A 17,500-nucleotide genomic window follows, 5' to 3' on the forward strand; every position below is an offset into this window, starting at 1 on the left:
GGCTAGGAGCACGCCTCTCTCCCCGACCCCCACCGCAACTCCCCCCCCCCCCCCCTCCCCCCCCCAACCTCCCCTCCCCCCCTCCCCCCTCCATCCCCTCCTCCACCGGAGTCAAAAACCAGTGCCCAAAGTCGAGTTGGGCCGGTGGAGCGGCCCGGGAGGGGGAGATGGGCAGCCCGGGCTCCGAGGTGGGTCCCGCGGGGCCCGTCGTGGAGCCGCCACCCCAGGAGGCCCTGTGTTCCGAGTGCGGTCAGACCCACCGGGCCCGGGAGAACCACCTGTACAACTACCGGCTGGAGGTGGACGACGACCTGGTGTGCCACATCTGCCTGCAGCCCCTGGTGCAGCCGCTGGACACGCCGTGCGGCCACACCTTCTGCGCCCGCTGCCTGCGCAGCTTCCTGCAGGACCGAGACTTCTGCCCGCTGGACCGGACCAGGCTGCAGCTGCAGGCGTGCCGGCGCTCCAGCATCCTGGTCCACAAGCTGCTGGACAAGCTGTCCGTCTCCTGTCCCCTGACCCCCGCCTGCTCCCTCAACATGCCCCGCTGCGACCTGGAGGCCCACCTCAAACACAGGTACTGTACTGAGACCTGAGGCCCACCTCAAACACAGGTACTGTACTGAGACCTGAGGCCCACCTCAAACACAGGTACTGAGACCTGAGGCCCACCTCAAACACAGGTACTGAGACCTGAGGCCCACCTCAAACACAGGTACTGAGACCTGAGGCCCACCTCAAACACAGGTACTGTACTGAGACCTGGAGGCCCACCTCAAACACAGGTACTGAGACCTGAGGCCCACCTCAAACACAGGTACTGTACTGAGACCTGGAGGCCCACCTCAAACACAGGTACTGAGACCTGAGGCCCACCTCAAACACAGGTACTGAGGCCTGAGGCCCACCTCAAACACAGGTACTGAGACCTGAGGCCCACCTCAAACACAGGTACTGAGACCTGAGGCCCACCTCAAACACAGGTACTGTACTGAGACCTGGAGGCCCACCTCAAACACAGGTACTGAGACCTGAGGCCCACCTCAAACACAGGTACTGTACTGAGACCTGAGGCCCACCTCAAACACAGGTTCTGTACTGAGACCTGAGGCCCACCTCAAACACAGGTTCTGTACTGAGACCTGAGGCCCACCTCAAACACAGGTACTGTACTGAGACCTGGACCTCAAACACAGGTACTGTACTGTGACCTGGACCTCAAACACAGGTACTGAGACCTGGACCTCAAACACAGGTACTGAGACCTGGACCTCAAACACAGGTACTGTACTGAGACCTGGACCTCAAACACAGGTACTGAGACCTGGACCTCAAACACAGGTACTGAGACCTGGACCTCAAACACAGGTACTGAGACCTGAGGCCTCAAACACAGGTACTGTGACCTGGACCTCAAACACAGGTACTGAGACCTGGACCTCAAACACAGGTACTGAGACCTGGACCTCAAACACAGGTACTGAGGCCTGGACATCAAACACAGGTACTGAGACCTGGACCTCAAACACAGGTACTGAGACCTGGACCTCAAACACAGGTACTGAGGGATGAAAGGAGACGTCTCGTCAGCCCACACACCGAAATCGGACCGCGGGGGAAATCTTGAATTGAGGGCAAACTTCAGGAACCTGGTCCAAAGTAGAACACCGGAGCACACAGGTATGTATGAGGCAATACACTTTTCTTAAAGACTAATGTTTTGATGCATTGGTGCCTTCTGTTTGACTCTGATGACGATGCACCAATGCGTCGAGACTTTCGGTCTTTAATAAAAGTTTATTGCCTCATTATTACCCGTGTTCTACTTTGGACCAGGTTCCTGAAGTTTGTCCTCGATACAGGTTTTGAGGGCTTACACTACAGTATACAGAGGAGCAATGTTTTCAGACTTTATTATCTACAGATGGTAAGTTAAGAGTGTTGTGTTCATTCATAATTAATAGAGGTTGAGTATTATATTTTAAATTATATTTTAAATTTCAAAAAATATTTTCTTGTGATATATCACATTCACTCTGATTTGGATTGACTTTACAACGGCAAATACGTGGGTTGTTCAAAACAGATGTTCCTGTGCATCCATTGGCTAGACTACGGTCATGAAAACAGCTCAGAGCACCAGCATCTGGGAGGTGTGGTTTCGTGCCAAAACAGATACCAAACTTGCCTTTTTTACGCCAGTGGATTATTATTGCCACCCGACTAATCTCTGCACAGGTGGGTTCATGTTGACCCATGAAATTACTAAACGGGTACAAGCGGAAAGAATTTGCCTTGCGGCTGACCAACTTGCCAATGCGCCCGCACCGGCCTTCTGCCCGCACAATAGTGGAACCCCAAGTGTCATACTGTGTAGATGCAAAGCAAAGTGACATGCCTGTGAGCTGCCACTAGGGGCAGAGTGGCTATCCATGAGTGAGTGAGCGAGTGATGGACTGAGTAGGGTATATCTGCAGAGCCGCAAGCCCAACGTCTGGGCGGGGCTTCGGGGCTTATACTCTGTTTGAGGCGGGGCTTCGGGGCTTGTACTCTGTTTGACTGTGCATGGGCGGGGCTTGTACCTTGTCTTGTTTCCTGTAAAACCCGGAAGTAGTCAGTTTGTGCTGTTTATTTTTAACCCTAACCCTAACCTTAACCCTAACCCTAACCTTAACCTTAACCCTAACCCTAACCTTAACCTTAACCCTAACCCTAACCTGCAACACGGAACACAGAAATGCAAGCTGTCGAGTCCTCACTGCTTGTAAAAATAAACAGCACAAACTGACTACTGCACAGTCAAACAGAGTACAAGCCCGAATGCACAGTCAAACAGAGTACAAGTCCCGAAGCCCCGCCCCCCGACGTTGGGCTTGCGGCTCTGCAGATATACCCTATTGGATGGACTGACTGACAAACTGAGTGAGTTTGTGACATCGCGGGACTATAGGCAACTTTATCTAATAAAAAAATAAGCCATATTGCCTCTGAGCTCCAGTGTGTGTTCAACTTTTCACATCAACATAACAGTTAGTGTCCTCCAGGTGAACAGCAAAGACACAACTGACACTAATTCACGGGCGACAGTGACTCGGGAGGTAGATAATCTGGAGGTTCCCGGTTCAATTCCCGCTCCTCCCGGGCAGCGTGTCCTTGAGCAACAAGACACTTAACCCCTAATTGCTCCTGATGAGCAGGTCGGCACCTTGCATGGTGGCCTCCGTCGTCTGTGTGTGAATGTGTGAGTGAATGGGTCAAATGTGAGGAACAAATTGTAAAGCGCTTTGGATAAAAGCTGCTATATAAATGCAGCCATTTACCATTTGACCATTTAATTGAAACAAACAACAACAGCAGCTGCACCTCTTAATCCCTCATCCCTCATTTGACCCACGTTTAACATTCACTCATATCCATTCCGGATTCCCCTCGTTGGTCATCTGCAATAGCTCAGTGTGGACCCGAGAGGGCGCACGTTTGGAACACCTCCACACTCTGACGATTGGCTCTTTGACGGTGTGGGAAAAAGAGGAAGACTTTCTTCCCTCGCTCCAGTACCACAGATCTCAGTCCAGTAGTGTGGATAGACTCAACCTCTTGCCTCTGACTGGTTCTCGCCGGGCCATCCACGTGGTTTAACAATGTGTCCTGTTTGGGCCAGGTGCCGTGAGACCCTGAGGGGATTACTGTACTGTAAAGTCATGTGATATGGGATTAGTGGTTCCCTATCCAGCGGTCATGGGTTGGCTGGTGAGAGGCTCAGGGCTCTCATTCCGCAGCCATGCTGGGCAACTTCAACTCCAGGGACCTTTTCAACCACTTCTTCTGTGAGACGGCCAAGGGCAACCCTGGCCTGTGGTGAGTTGACGGCAAGCCAACTGGTTAACTCCATGTGGGGTGACCCCACACACAACACACACACACATCTATCTGTCTGTCTGTCTGTCTGTCTGTCTGTCTGTCTGTCTGTCTGTCTGTCTGTCTGTCTGTCTGTCTGTCTGTCTGTCTGTCTGTCTGTCTGTCTGTCTGTCTGTCTGTCTGTCTGTCTGTCTGTCTGTGTCTGTCTGTCTGGTGTAGTGGTGGTGGGCGGTGGTGGTAGTGGTAGTAGTAGTGGTGGTGGTGGTGGTGGTAGTGGTGGGTAGTAGTAGTGGTGGTGGTGGTAGTGGTGGGTAGTAGTGGTGTTAGTGGTAGTGGTGGTAGTAGTGCTAGTGGTGGTAGTGGTGGGTAGTAGTGGTGTTAGTGGTAGTGGTGGTAGTAGTGCTAGTGGTGGTGGTGGTGGTGGTAGTGGTTGTAGTAGTGCTAGTAGTAGTGGTGGTGGTGCTAGTGGTGGTAGTGGTAGTGGTAGTGGTTGTAGTAGTGCTAGTAGTAGTGGTGGTGGTGGTAGTGGTGGGTAGTAGTGGTGTTAGTGGTAGTGGTGGTAGTAGTGCTAGTGGTGGTGGTAGTGCTAGTAGTAGTGATGGTGGTAGTAGTAGTAGTAGTAGTGCTAGTGGTGGTAGTAGTGGTGGTGGTGGTGGTGGTAGTAGTAGTGGTAGTGGTAGTGCTATGGTGGTAGTAGTGGTGGTGGTGGTGGTGGTGGTGTTGGTGGTAGTAGTAGTGGTGGTAGTGGTGGTGTTGGTGGTAGTAGTAGTGGTAGTGGTGGTGGTAGTGCTATGGTGGTAGTAGTGGTGGTGGTGGTGGTGGTGGTGGTAGTAGTAGTAGTGGTAGTGGTGGTGGTGGTAGTAGTAGTGGTAGTGGTGGTGGTAGTGGTGGTGGTGGTGGTGGTGGTAGTAGTAGTGGTAGTGGTAGTGCTATGGTGGTAGTAGTGGTGGTGGTGGTGGTGGTGGTAGTAGTGGTGGTGGTAGTAGTGGTGGTGTTGGTGGTGGTAGTAGTGGAGGTACAGTAGTGGAAGAGATTATAATTTGCGCTTGTCTAACTCGATCTAATCGTTATAGATTCAGGAACGGACGTCTAATTGAATTCCAGAAATGTCGCTAAGCAAGCCTTCCATCATTGTTTTCATGCTTGCTTATTGATTGGCAATATGTACCGACTTAACACTCCATTAAGTCTTAAGGAGATTTTCCTTAACAAGCTTAGGCTAGAAAAGCTATAGCTAACAGCCTGTTGCTTACACTAACAGGCTTTCCTTTAGTCAGCTGTTTGGACACGGGACTGGAGATGTAATGAAGGGTAAACCCACCTCTACTTTGTTTACCCACCTTTTTAAGCTGATTTAAATATCTGTGATATAAATTCATAGTTTAGATTATACTAAGTATTATCAGATTGATGCGAGTTGGATGAAAATAGAGTCATTTTGAGGAAATAAAACAAAAGAAAAATCTGAAATCCATTTTGGTCATCAATTTTGTTAAAGGTCCCATAATGTAGTTATTTTCAAGTTACCGTAGATAGGCCTTTAGGGTCCCTAACTAGTTATTCTAAACTAGTAGTTTTTTGCTGAAAGAAACCCCACTCAGATGATGTATTCTAGCAGCCTCTATACCCCTCTGTTTCAGTCCTGTTCTCAAAGGGCTGTTTCTGTGTTTATAATGAGCGATCCGCCTTGATCGCACAAAATACAATAATTATCGCACATCTAGCAATACTGTACGAGCCTGTAGCCTGTACCATTGAACAAACTTCAGATCAAACTAGGCGTTGCGGATAAAATATGACTCAAGATCCAGCAGTATCATATCAAACGTGTTCAACTTTAGGTAGAAAAGATCATGTTTATGAGCAAGTCGCATTTTTCACATGCACACATGAGTCATGAGTCATGACATGACATAAAGACGGAATTTCAAACGACTCATTTAAATGCACAGTTTCTGAATACCAAATCTGATTCGGTTGTCTTGTTTCACAGTTTTGAGTGTTAGTAGGCCCATCAGAGACCCACATGTACTGAAAAGTGAGTTTTTAACAATATTTAATTGTTTTGTAGTTTAGTTATTTTTTTTATGCATACAGTCTAGAGGGGGGGGGGGGGGGGGCTCACAGAGGAAGCATTCACTGAAGCCATTGTACACGGGGCTGTGCAATTCATTCAGTTTCAATTTCAATTACTTTCAATTACAATTAATTAGAAGATAATAATAACTTTATTTGTATAGCACTTTTCATACAGAGGTTGCAGTTCAAAGTGCTTCACAACAGTAAAAAAAATACAGGCATGAGCGAGCATAGCAAGGTATGGTAAATCACAGTGTTTCACATTAGGATCTAACATCCTAATAGGCTCTCTATTCAGTAATACAAATAATAAAATAGTTTAAAATGATTAAGTTTAAAAATAGTCTAAAAATTATAAAATAGAACGGACATACAACAACAGTAAAAAATACAGGCATAAGCGAGCATAAAAATAAAAAATATAAATAGCAAGGTTACAGTGAAAAGTGTGATAAGATTGTTCAAGCAGATGAAAATGGCCCAGTTCGGAGAATCAACCTTGGCACGATGTACCTAACTGGAATGGTAAACAACTTTTCTAGATTTAGGTCAAAAGTCATCTTCTCCTCACAACAGAGCATCACTCTAACATACATATGAATTTCATTGGACGTGTATGAAAGTAGGTAGGGTAAGAATATAGCTCTGTTTACAGTTTGATTCAGTAATACAAATAATAAAAATAGTTTAAAATGATTCAGTTTAAAAATAGTCATCAGTAAGAAGAAGTAAAAAGTGTGATAACCGACACATGAATTTGATAGGCAGTGTATAAAAGTAGGCAGGGTAAGAATAGTGCAGGTAAGTACAATTTGTGTCAGGATATCCCTGATGTTTCTATAATAATATTTCCCCTTGCCACTAGGTGGTAGCAGATATCTATCTTCAGATATTTGCCTGCATTACCCCACAGTGAAATGCCTGAGCAAAGAGATAGGTTTTAAGCTGTCTTTTAAAGATGACTAGCGAGTTGGCTTCTCTGATGTTTTTTGGGGTAGTTTGTTCCACAGTTTTGGGGCATAGTTGATAAAGGCTGCATTACCGATCCTCTTTTGACTGTTTCTGGGAGCCTCTAGTAGTCCAGCAGCTGATGATCGCAGTGTTCTTGCTGGTGTGTAATTTATTAGAGTGTTGGCGATGTAGCTAGGTCCCTGTCCATTTAGAGCTTTGTATGTAAGGAGAAGGACCTTAAAGTCAATTCTAAATGTTACAGGATGACAGAAGATGACAGAAAGGCAGCCTTTGGTCGAGAAGAAAGGTAAAACAAATTCAGTCGTCGTCATCTACAGTGCCGCATCTTAGCTCTGTCTCATTTAGCTCTCTCTCATCGATAGTCTCACCATCCGGTCAGTCACACTTGACAGAGGGGGATGTCCAACATAGGGTTCAGGTTGGAATCAACAGTGTGGCAAAGGTCAGATAAAAGGCGATTAAACCGTGACCTCCGGTTGGTGATCTAAACATTTTGTATATATTTCAAAGTACTGATTGTAAACAAACAACGGTGATATTTTCATAGGAGTAGGCAATTAGGTTAGTAATTAGGTCAGCTAAAATGACTATTCTTGAATGAATCACATTTTCATGTAACCTATATGTAGCAGGGTGGATTATCCCTGCTTCGTGGGAACGGTTGCTGGCAGTCAGGAGGTAGCTGGACACAGCAGAACTCTGTCTGGCTGCACCCTCGTCTTTGGGCCTGGGGCGTCGACTGGAGGCTGGTAGTGGGAGTGGATGGGGCCCGGGATTTACCAACCTGGTCTGGTACTCTGGTCTTCCTTCCCTGTCGCAGGGCGGTCAGCAGTACTCCCCAACACGCTCCCACTCCTCCCAGTCGCTCCTTAGACCCTCCCACACCTCGTGACTGAATTGTAATCAAATACTCTGAGTTCCCCCCGCAAGCAGTACCCTCCCTCAATGACCCTAGAAACCTTCCACTGAAAAGGGGAGAGTTGGGTAGGAAGGGGTTAACCATATATATACGTTACCCACACCAAAAGAGTTAATGCAGGGCACAGGAATGGACACGCACACAGAACCCCATTCAAGTCTTTATGTTAATTGTACTGTTCAGTTACAATTATTTAATACTAGTGGCCAATTGGGCTGAAGTCCTACTATAGCCCCTGCTGTTCAACTCAATACCTCATAAACACGTATATTATGCACCCACCTCTGGGTTACTATCAGGGATAATATACTTCACTGTGTTTGACTCATCACCCACGTCTGGGTCTTCACCCTGTATAATACCTCAACAGGCTTTAATTATACGGCCAGAATAATACCTCAAAAGGCTTTAATTATAATGCACCAGGTCTGTAACTCCCCCCCCCAGGGAAGGGTTAATTGAATGGGAAATATTAATACACACACATTGTATCATGCTCAAAGAAAAGGAAATAAAACCAAAGTGTGGGCCCACAATTACCAAAACAAAAGCCCTATGCTAATGCCGGCATGTACTGTTTATGGGGTACCCCTATGCACTGTGGTTAGCAAACACCAGCTTCGCCCGTAGGCTGCGACACACTGTGTAATGTACGATAGGATCCTGGGCGCCGAAGCCCTAATGTTTACTCTACCAAAATGGCGGCCGCGCCGCTCCACCACCGTCCTGGTGGCAAGATGGCGTCGAACACTCGCGCCGCAGGTGCTAGCAGGCGGAGCTATAGCAGAGAGGCAGTGCTGGCTGAGCTGGTGCTGGGCGAACTCTGCTGGTGGTAAAGAACTCCCCGTGTCCTGCAGGCAGCCTGGAGCAGGTGTGCTGCTGCTCTCCGGTGCAGACAGCTGTTGACGCCCGGGCAGACTGCTTGGATGTCCCGTACGTCTCTGGCACGCAGACTATACCGTCACTGTAACTAGTATAACACGAGCAATGCTACTGTGATCCTTAGCCGCACGCTACCTATACCGCTCACTGTAACTAGGTATAACTCGACTCTTAGTGCCTGACTCTGCACTTAATGTTCATAATATCATAACACTGGTACTGCTAGGATATCGTATCCACTAGCCAGTACTTCCTATCACCCGTCACTGTTCCACGGGGCACTCCGGCATAAAGTCAGCAACGGGGCTATCCAGAGCCCCCCCGTTAGACGTGACTTCTCGTTGTCAAGTTCACTGCCGAAGAGAACGACTTCCGCTCTCGCCTCCTCCCTTTATCATCTCTCAGCTCTCTCCGCCACTCTCTGCCTGCTACTGCCCCCTGCTGGTCCCGCCTGCCAGTCACAAGGGGGGACGCACTGTAGAATATGAATCAATACTGTCATTCATAATCCGTATTCCAATGCTCCTTGGAGGGGACCTTTGTGTCATTGTTCGTGTGAATCAATGACACTAGCTAGAATGTCTTTGTGTACAAAAAGGGATATAAACACAGTCAGCAGTTCTGAATAATATACCATATTTTCCAGACTGCTACATATATGAGGGTATTTACTATGCTGTACACAATTAATTGACATTATAAGGATAAAGGTTTATAGTGGCTTAAAAGAAAAGTGGGAAAACTATATTCTGAAATAAAACGACAAATTAAAACCCAACTTTTATGAAGGTACTTGATTTTTTTTTGTGTCAGTTTTGATGATCCTGTCGTTAATTTAGTTCCATTGTATATTACTTATATATTTTTGTATTTCCTTTTTGACTCATTAGGGTAGCATAGCGCAGAGCCTCCCTCTAGGCTACACCAACCCTTTTTTATTTTACAGCCTTTGGACAGTTTAGGCAAGTTCACCCTCCACACACACAGCATTCCTGCAGTAGCCAGGCTACACAAAGCCAAGCCGAGGTCTCTTTCAGGCAGGTCAAAACACTGTAGGTCGTCATAGGAACCTGGACGGGCCGTCCTGACATTCTTTAGTAGGGGAGAGATTAAGCCCCTCGCCCACGTGTGCCTGGCTTTGCCTTCAGACTCCGGGTCTTAGACAGGAACCAAAGTCAAGCAGGACATGACCCAGCCCGCCGTCAGTGTAGCGTTATCTGTTGTCATCGTGGTTTAGGATTGGACACGTCTATTTGATTAGATGACAAGTGCACCGCACCGGTGTTCCGGTCAGGACTGGTGGCGCGGTTTATCTTTATTCCAGAGGCTGGTTCTCCAGACATCCTGGAGACATGCTCCAGATTAGCTAGTTAGATCTCTCACAAGGTGGGCCTCACTTGTCAATATTCCTGTTTAAAGGTGTGTATTTAAAAAGCTCCCCGTGATTGTTTTGTATGTGTAATGTGACTGACTGACTGACTCACTGACTCACTCACTCACTCACCCACCCAGATACAGTAATCGCTCACTCCCTTGCTTGTTCACTCATTGCCTGACTGACTGACTGCCTGACTGACTGACTGCCTGACTGACTGGACTGACTGACTGCCTGCCTGACTGAACTGACTGACTGACTGACTGACTGACTGACTGACTGACTGACTGCCTGCCTGACTGACTGACTGACTGACTGACTGACTGACTGACTGACTGACTGACTGACTGACTGACTGACTGACTGACTGACTGACTGACTGACTGACTGACTGACTGACTGACTGACTGACTGACTGCCTGCCTGACTGACTGACTGACTGACTGACTGACTGACTGACTGACTGACTGACTGACTGACTGACTGACTGACTGGCTGGCTGGCTGGCTGACTGACTGACTGACTGACTGACTGCCTGACTGACTGACTGACTGACTGACTGACTGACTGACTGACTGACTGGCTGGCTGACTGGCTGACTGACTGACTGACTGACTGACTGACTGACTGGCTGGCTGGCTGGCTGGCTGACTGACTGACTGACTGACTGACTGACTGACTGCCTGACTGACTGACTGCACTGACTGACTGACTGACTGACTGACTGACTGACCGACTGACAGAGCGTTGCCATGTCTCACCCCCCCCCCCCCCCCCCCCCCCCCCCCTCTGCTCCTCTCGTCTCCAGGTGTCCCGGCGCTCAGCAGACCAGTACGGAGAGGCCCCATAGTAGTGAGAGCGGGGAGGAGCGAGTCATGGTGACCACCCCGCCCGGGTCTCCCCACTCCCCTCAGACGGACCTGAGGGAGAGCTCCCCGTCGCCCCCTACTGGCCCCCCCACGGCCTGCAGCAGCACGCCCATGTGGACCGACGAGTCGGGACTCGACAACCCGGCCTTCGAGGAGAGCACTGAGGAGGGACAGTGAGTTCCATTCACTCATTCATCCATTATTTTTTTTGATCCACTTTTCTCTCCCATTTTCTATATTTTTCTCCCATCCCAATTTCGTATCATCCAATTCAACCCTCCCCTGTCACGAACGCTGTTTCTTGCCTCCCACAAGCCGGCTGCAATGTGGACTAAGTCATACATAGCACGAGTCCCCTCCGGTTACTTGAGGTAACAGCAGTCGCATCTTTTCACCTGCGCAGCTCGATCTCTCAGTGGCGAGGAGTAACGCGTGGGAGGCTCACGCTGCCCCCGACACTTCCTGATTCTACTGCGCAGGCGCACCAACCGACCTGTAGGAGTCGCTGTCCACAACGCCCGATCCCCACCCATCAGTTTCCCACCCCCTAATACGGCCAATGTGTATTAGTACGGACGACCAGCTAAACTGAAAGCAAATGTGGAGCGCTGGGCTCGAACAGGCAAGCCCAGCGTCTCCAGATTTCGTGGCGAGCGCCTTGCCCACTACGCCACGTAGCCGCCCTCATTCATCCATTATTTATATCTCTGAGAATCATCGAGGGTGGGTGGCCCTCATTTACGACGGCGTCGAGATCACACGGTGAGAACGAAAGACGAAAGAAATGTCTAGAAACAATCAGAATGAATACCAGAAAGCGAATTAAATTAATGAAAGCAAATGGACTGCATTTATATATATAGAGCTTTTTATCCAAAGCACTTCACAACATTATGCCTCACGTTCACCCGTTCACTCACATATTCACACGCAGACGGCAGAGCCAACCGTGCGAGGTGCCAACCTGCACAAAGAAAAATAAACTAACAGCAGCCGCTCAGAGTTCAGCATTTGCTGGAGGAACCTGGAGACCAGGGGGCTAAGGTGGACATTAGACAAACCATTTAGGATGAATGTTAGGTTCATAAACAATTCTTCTAGGTGAACATGATGAGAAATGTAAATGTAAACATGATGAGAAATGTGAAAATACGATGGGCCGTGGCCCGTGGCTGTAAATAAGACTGCGTTCATATAGAGCTTTTATCCAAGGCACAACTTGGCACATAAGGTGCAGTAAGCCTAAGGTAGTGTAGGTTGTCCTCCTTGGGTTCCTATAAGTCCCAGGTCAATGTCTGGTAGCAGTCGCTGCCCCCTGTTGTGGAGCCTGGAGGCCGCTAGTCGCTGCCCACTGTTGTGGAGCCTGGAGGCCGCTAGTCGCTGCCCCCTGTTGTGGAGCCTGGAGGCTGCTAGTCGCTGCCCTCTGTTGTGGAGCCTGGAGGCCGCTAGTCGCTGCCCACTGTTGTGGAGCCTGGAGGCTGCTAGTCGCTGCCCACTGTTGTGGAGCCTGGAGGCTGCTAGTCGCTGCCCACTGTTGTGGAGCCTGGAGGCCGCTAGTCGCTGCCCACTGTTGTGGAGCCTGGAGGCTGCTAGTCGCTGCCCACTGTTGTGGAGCCTGGAGGCCGCTAGTCGCTGCCCACTGTTGTGGAGCCTGGAGGCCGCTAGTCGCTGCCCACTGTTGTGGAGCCTGGAGGCTGCTAGTCGCTGCCCCCTGTTGTGGAGCCTGGAGGCTGCTAGTCGCTGCCCACTGTTGTGGAGCCTGGAGGCCGCTAGTCGCTGCCCACTGTTGTGGAGCCTGATGGCCGCTGGTATGAAGGACTGTCCGAGGCGGTTAGTTGAGTGTCGGGGGGGAATGAGTCTGTGACTGAACGTGCTTCTCATCTTGACTAGCTCGTCGTAGAGGGGCTGGTAGGGGTTCTCCATGATGGCAGCCAGCTTCCTTATCATCCCCCTCTCTGCCATCACCTCAGGTGAGAGGGAGTCGAGCAGGCTGGGGATCCAGGGTGAGAGGGAGTCGAGCAGGCAGGGGATCCAGGGTGAGAGGGAGTCGAGCAGGCAGCGGATCCAGGGTGAGAGGGAGTCGAGCAGGCTGGGGATCCAGGGTGAGAGGGGGTCGAGCAGGCAGGGGATCCAGGGTGAGAGGGAGTCGAGCAGGCTGGGGATCCAGGGTGAGAGGGAGTCGAGCAGGTTGGGGATCCAGGGTGAGAGGGAGTCGAGCAGGCAGGGGATCCAGGGTGAGAGGGAGTCGAGCAGGTTGGGGATCCAGGGTGAGAGGGAGTCGAGCAGGCAGGGGATCCAGGGTGAGAGGGAGTCGAGCAGGCAGGGGATCCAGGGTGAGAGGGAGTCGAGCAGGCTGGGGATCCAGGGTGAGAGGGAGTCGAGCAGGCTGGGGATCCAGGGTGAGAGGGAGTCGAGCAGGCAGGGGATCCAGGGTGAGAGGGAGTCGAGCAGGCAGGGGATCCAGGGTGAGAGGGAGTCGAGCAGGCAGGGGATCCAGGGTGAGAGGGAGTCAAGCAGGCAGGGGATCCAGGGTGAGAGGGAGTCGAGCAGGTTGGGGATCCAGGGTGAGAGGGAGTCGAGCAGGCAGGGGATCCAGGGTGAGAGGGAGTCTAGCAGGCAGGGGATCCAGGGTGAGAGGGAGTCGAGCAGGCAGGGGATCCAGGGTGAGAGGGAGTCGAGCAGGCTGGGGATCCAGGGTGAGAGGGAGTCGAGCAGGCAGGGGATCCAGGGTGAGAGGGAGTCGAGCAGGCAGGGGATCCAGGGTGAGAGGGAGTCGAGCAGGCAGGGGATCCAGGGTGAGAGGGAGTCGAGCAGGCAGGGGATCCAGGGTGAGAGGGAGTCGAGCAGGCAGGGGATCCAGGGTGAGAGGGAGTTGAGCAGGCTGGGGATCCAGGGTGAGAGGGAGTCGAGCAGGCTGGGGATCCAGGGTGAGAGGGAGTCGAGCAGGCAGGGGATCCAGAGACAGGGGTCAGGCAGAGTCTTCTGATCGGCACAGGAGACAAACAGGAACTAGACGAGGCAGAACTGTTGGGAACAACAGCAAGAATATATTGCTGACGAAACAGCAACAAGAATAACTAATAATAATAATTCATTTTATTTATATAGCGCTTTTCAATAACCCAAAGACGCTGAAACTAGAACAAGGCAGAATGCTGACGGAACAGCAACAAGAATAACTACAACAAGGAGATGATTGAGGGCTAGGTAGGAGTGGAGGAGAGGACTGAGGGCTAGGTGGGAGTGGAGGAGATGACTGAGGGCTAGGTAGGAGTGGAGGAGAGGACTGAGGGCTAGGTGGGAGTGGAGGAGAGGACTGAGGGCTAGGTAGGAGTGGAGGAGATGACTGAGGGCTAGGTAGGAGTGGAGGAGAGGACTGAGGGCTAGGTGGGAGTGGAGGAGAGGACTGAGGGCTAGGTGGGAGTGGAGGAGATGACTGAGGGCTAGGTAGGAGTGGAGGAGATGATTGGGGGCTAGGTAGGAGTGGAGGAGATGATTGGGGGCTAGGTAGGAGTGGAGGAGATGATTGGGGGCTAGGTAGGAGTGGAGGAGATGATTGAGGGCTAGGTAGGAGTGGAGGAGATGATTGGGGGCTAGGTAGGAGTGGAGGAGAGGACTGAGTGCTAGGTAGGAGTGGAGGAGATGGCATCAGCTCCAAATGATCAGATCCAGATGAGACTGTACTGAGCAGAAGTGATTAGATAAACTGTTCTACTTCTTTTGGATGTGCTGCAGTATGTGTTATTGACCTCTACCTACCTGTCTCTCTTTCTCTGTGGCTGTCTCACTTTCTGTCCCTCCCCCCCCTCTCTCTCTCTCTCTCTCTCTCTCTCTCTCTCTCTCTCTCTCTCTCCCTCTCTCTCTCTCTCTCTCTCTCCAGGCGTGGTTGGGTTGGAGTGTGTTGTCCCTCGGGCAAAGCGGCCTCTCAGTAATCCCTGCATCCACCTCCTTCGCTCCGTTAGCTCCGCCTCCTCTGGCTGGGAGTGCCCAGAGTCCCCGCCTCTCTCTGCTGAAGAGGGTATGACATCATTTCCTGCAGTAGTAGTCATTGATTGATTGGAGGAATCAAATGCTCATGTCAAATCAAATCAAATCAAATGTATTTGTAAGGCCCGACAACAAGTCCAATATCCGTATTACCAGCTCTATCCAAAGTCTATGAGAGAGTTGTGTACAATAGATTAAGCGAATACACCACCAAGCTAGATATACTCACCAATTCACAATACGGCTTCAGGAAAAAAAGAACTACAAACATGGCAATATTAGACCTAATAGAAAAAATACATGATGCCATTGATCAGGGTGATTGTGGGGTGGGCGTTTTCCTGGATCTATCAAAGGCTTTTGACACCATTGACTTCACCATTCTACTTGGGAAACTACACCATTATGGCATAAGGGGTCTGGCTCTCAACTGGTTCAGTAGCTATTTACATGGTAGGCAACAGTACGTCGATATAAAAAAATCACAAATCAATAAAAATGGACATCAAATATGGGGTCCCCCAGGGGTCAATTCTAGGGCCTTTACTATTTATTCTCTATATAAATGACTTTGTCAACTCATCTGTACTTCTGCACAAAGTTATATTAGCTGATGACACTAATTTGTTTCTGTCACATAAAAATCCACTCAAGCTACAAGATCTACTCAATACAGAACTACAAAAAGTGGACACCTGGTTCAAATGCAACAAGTTATCACTAAATCTCAGCAAAACAAACTTTATTGTCTTTCACTCAAATCGGATGCACACACATCACATGTGCATAAAAATAAATGAAAAGGAGCTGTCAAGAGTGGCGTCCACAAAATTCCTGGGGGTCATCATCGATGAGTCACTCAACTTCAAATGCCACATAAAATACCTACAAACAAAACTGTCCAAATATGTTGGCTTATTCTGCAAAATACGTCATTTTCTTCCCTTGCCTGCCCTTCTCACTTTATACAAAACCCTGTTTGAACCCCTCATTAATTACTGTAACGTCATATGGTGCAACACATACCCCAGCCATCTAAAAAAACTAGAAAGCCTACAAAAGAGGGTACTACGAGTGCTGTCATGGTCCGGGTATCGAGCGCCCTCAAAGCCTCTTTTCCATCGCTTTGGTCTCCTGAGGCTCGCTGAATTTAACATTCATCAAAACGCATCAATTATGTATCAAGTTGTCAACAACATGAATCACAGACTGTCTGAGCTTGTCCCAGTCTGCCAACCACTGCACATCCACAACACAAGAAACAAGCATCTTATATCTGGCAAGAGGAGAAGGCTAAATTGTGCTAGCCTAAGCATAGCATGCAGGGGTCCACAGATCTGGAACAAGCTTGATGAAAATCTAAAAATGACTAATACCTTTAAAACCTTTAAAAAAATCATTGAAGAGGAACTGCTAAAATCATATCTCTAATTAAAATTATAACTTAGGAATAAAATTGTCTGTATTATGTATCTCTGTTATATGTCAGTTAGTAGGTAGGTGTGTAAACCTACCCACGTTGTAGTTTTTTGTTTTGTTTTTGTTTGTTTGTTTTTGTTTATTTTGTTATTGTTTTGTTTGTTCACATTCTGTTTGTATCTGTGTTCAGGCTCCCTCCAAAAGCTTTAAATAGCTTCTTGGGAGACCTGGCACATGCACACAATTTGCGACATGTTATCACATGAGGATACTCGCATGTAAAATGTATCGTGTGTGTGTGTGAATAAAAATTCAATTCATTCATTCATTCATTCATTCATTCAATTCAATTCATTCATTCAATTCATTCATTCAACACACGTTAATGTCCCCATGGGGCCGTACACGTCTTCTTTAAACAAGTCAAGAAGAAACATCACAATAAGTCAAGAACAAAACAAGAACACCATATAAGGTCACGTCACAATGTCACAATGCTCTCGAGTGAAGAATCCCAGAGAAAGGAATTTCTCATCCCCATTTTGATTTGAAGATTTCATTGTGACTGGGATTTCGTCTTGCCGTTTTTAAGTGGTCGGGGTCTGTGATGTAATGTTACTATGCATCATGTAATTAATCAGATAAGATAAGAGATGAGAACAAATATTTATTATTTATAATGTTGATTCGGCTGTCCTGACTGTGGCGGGAAGTTCGCTCCACAATGGTGTAATGAACTTCCCACCACCAGTCAGGACAGCCGAATCCCAACCAATCTTTCGTTGTCGACTAAAAACACACTTCTTCAATCAATATCTGAAATAAAAAAAATAAAAAGACTGAAAGAAACCCACTAACCTTCTTACTGTCCTATACTACCATGCAGTCTTCCTAGTAGGGCTGACCTTCGATAATTTTTTTGGAATTCGAAGCTTCGGGGCCGAGGTTCGATTTTAATTCGAAGCTTCTAAATAAAATATATATTTTTTTAAATTTATATTTACATTTTTGTATATATTTTTTTATAAAAAAAATAGTTGTGGGACTTGTACAGCACCTTGTTCAACTTTGTCAGTGCTGTCAAGTTTAAAACCTTTTTACAAACACTTTGCTTCCATGAAATATGTAAGCCGTCATTTG

At 48.5% G+C, this 17,500-nt stretch overlaps 1 protein-coding gene across 1 annotated transcript in view; it reads left to right on the top strand.

Moving 5' to 3' along the window:
* Positions 1-167: 167 nt before the first annotated feature.
* The window catches only part of lnx2a (ligand of numb-protein X 2a), a gene marked incomplete at both ends in the record, with an annotated part of 22,456 nt that continues 5,123 nt past the window's right edge, over positions 168-17,500 (top strand). The window contains 4 exon segments of the mRNA XM_084339286.1: positions 168-577; positions 10,894-11,121; positions 11,123-11,127; positions 14,835-14,972. Of these exon segments, the coding sequence (XP_084195412.1) occupies positions 168-577; positions 10,894-11,121; positions 11,123-11,127; positions 14,835-14,972 (781 nt within the window).

This window comes from Notolepis coatsorum, assembly GCF_963971535.1.
Source record: "Notolepis coatsorum genome assembly, contig: SCAFFOLD_2553, whole genome shotgun sequence".
In the NCBI taxonomy this organism is placed as follows: Eukaryota; Metazoa; Chordata; class Actinopteri; order Aulopiformes; family Paralepididae; genus Notolepis; species Notolepis coatsorum.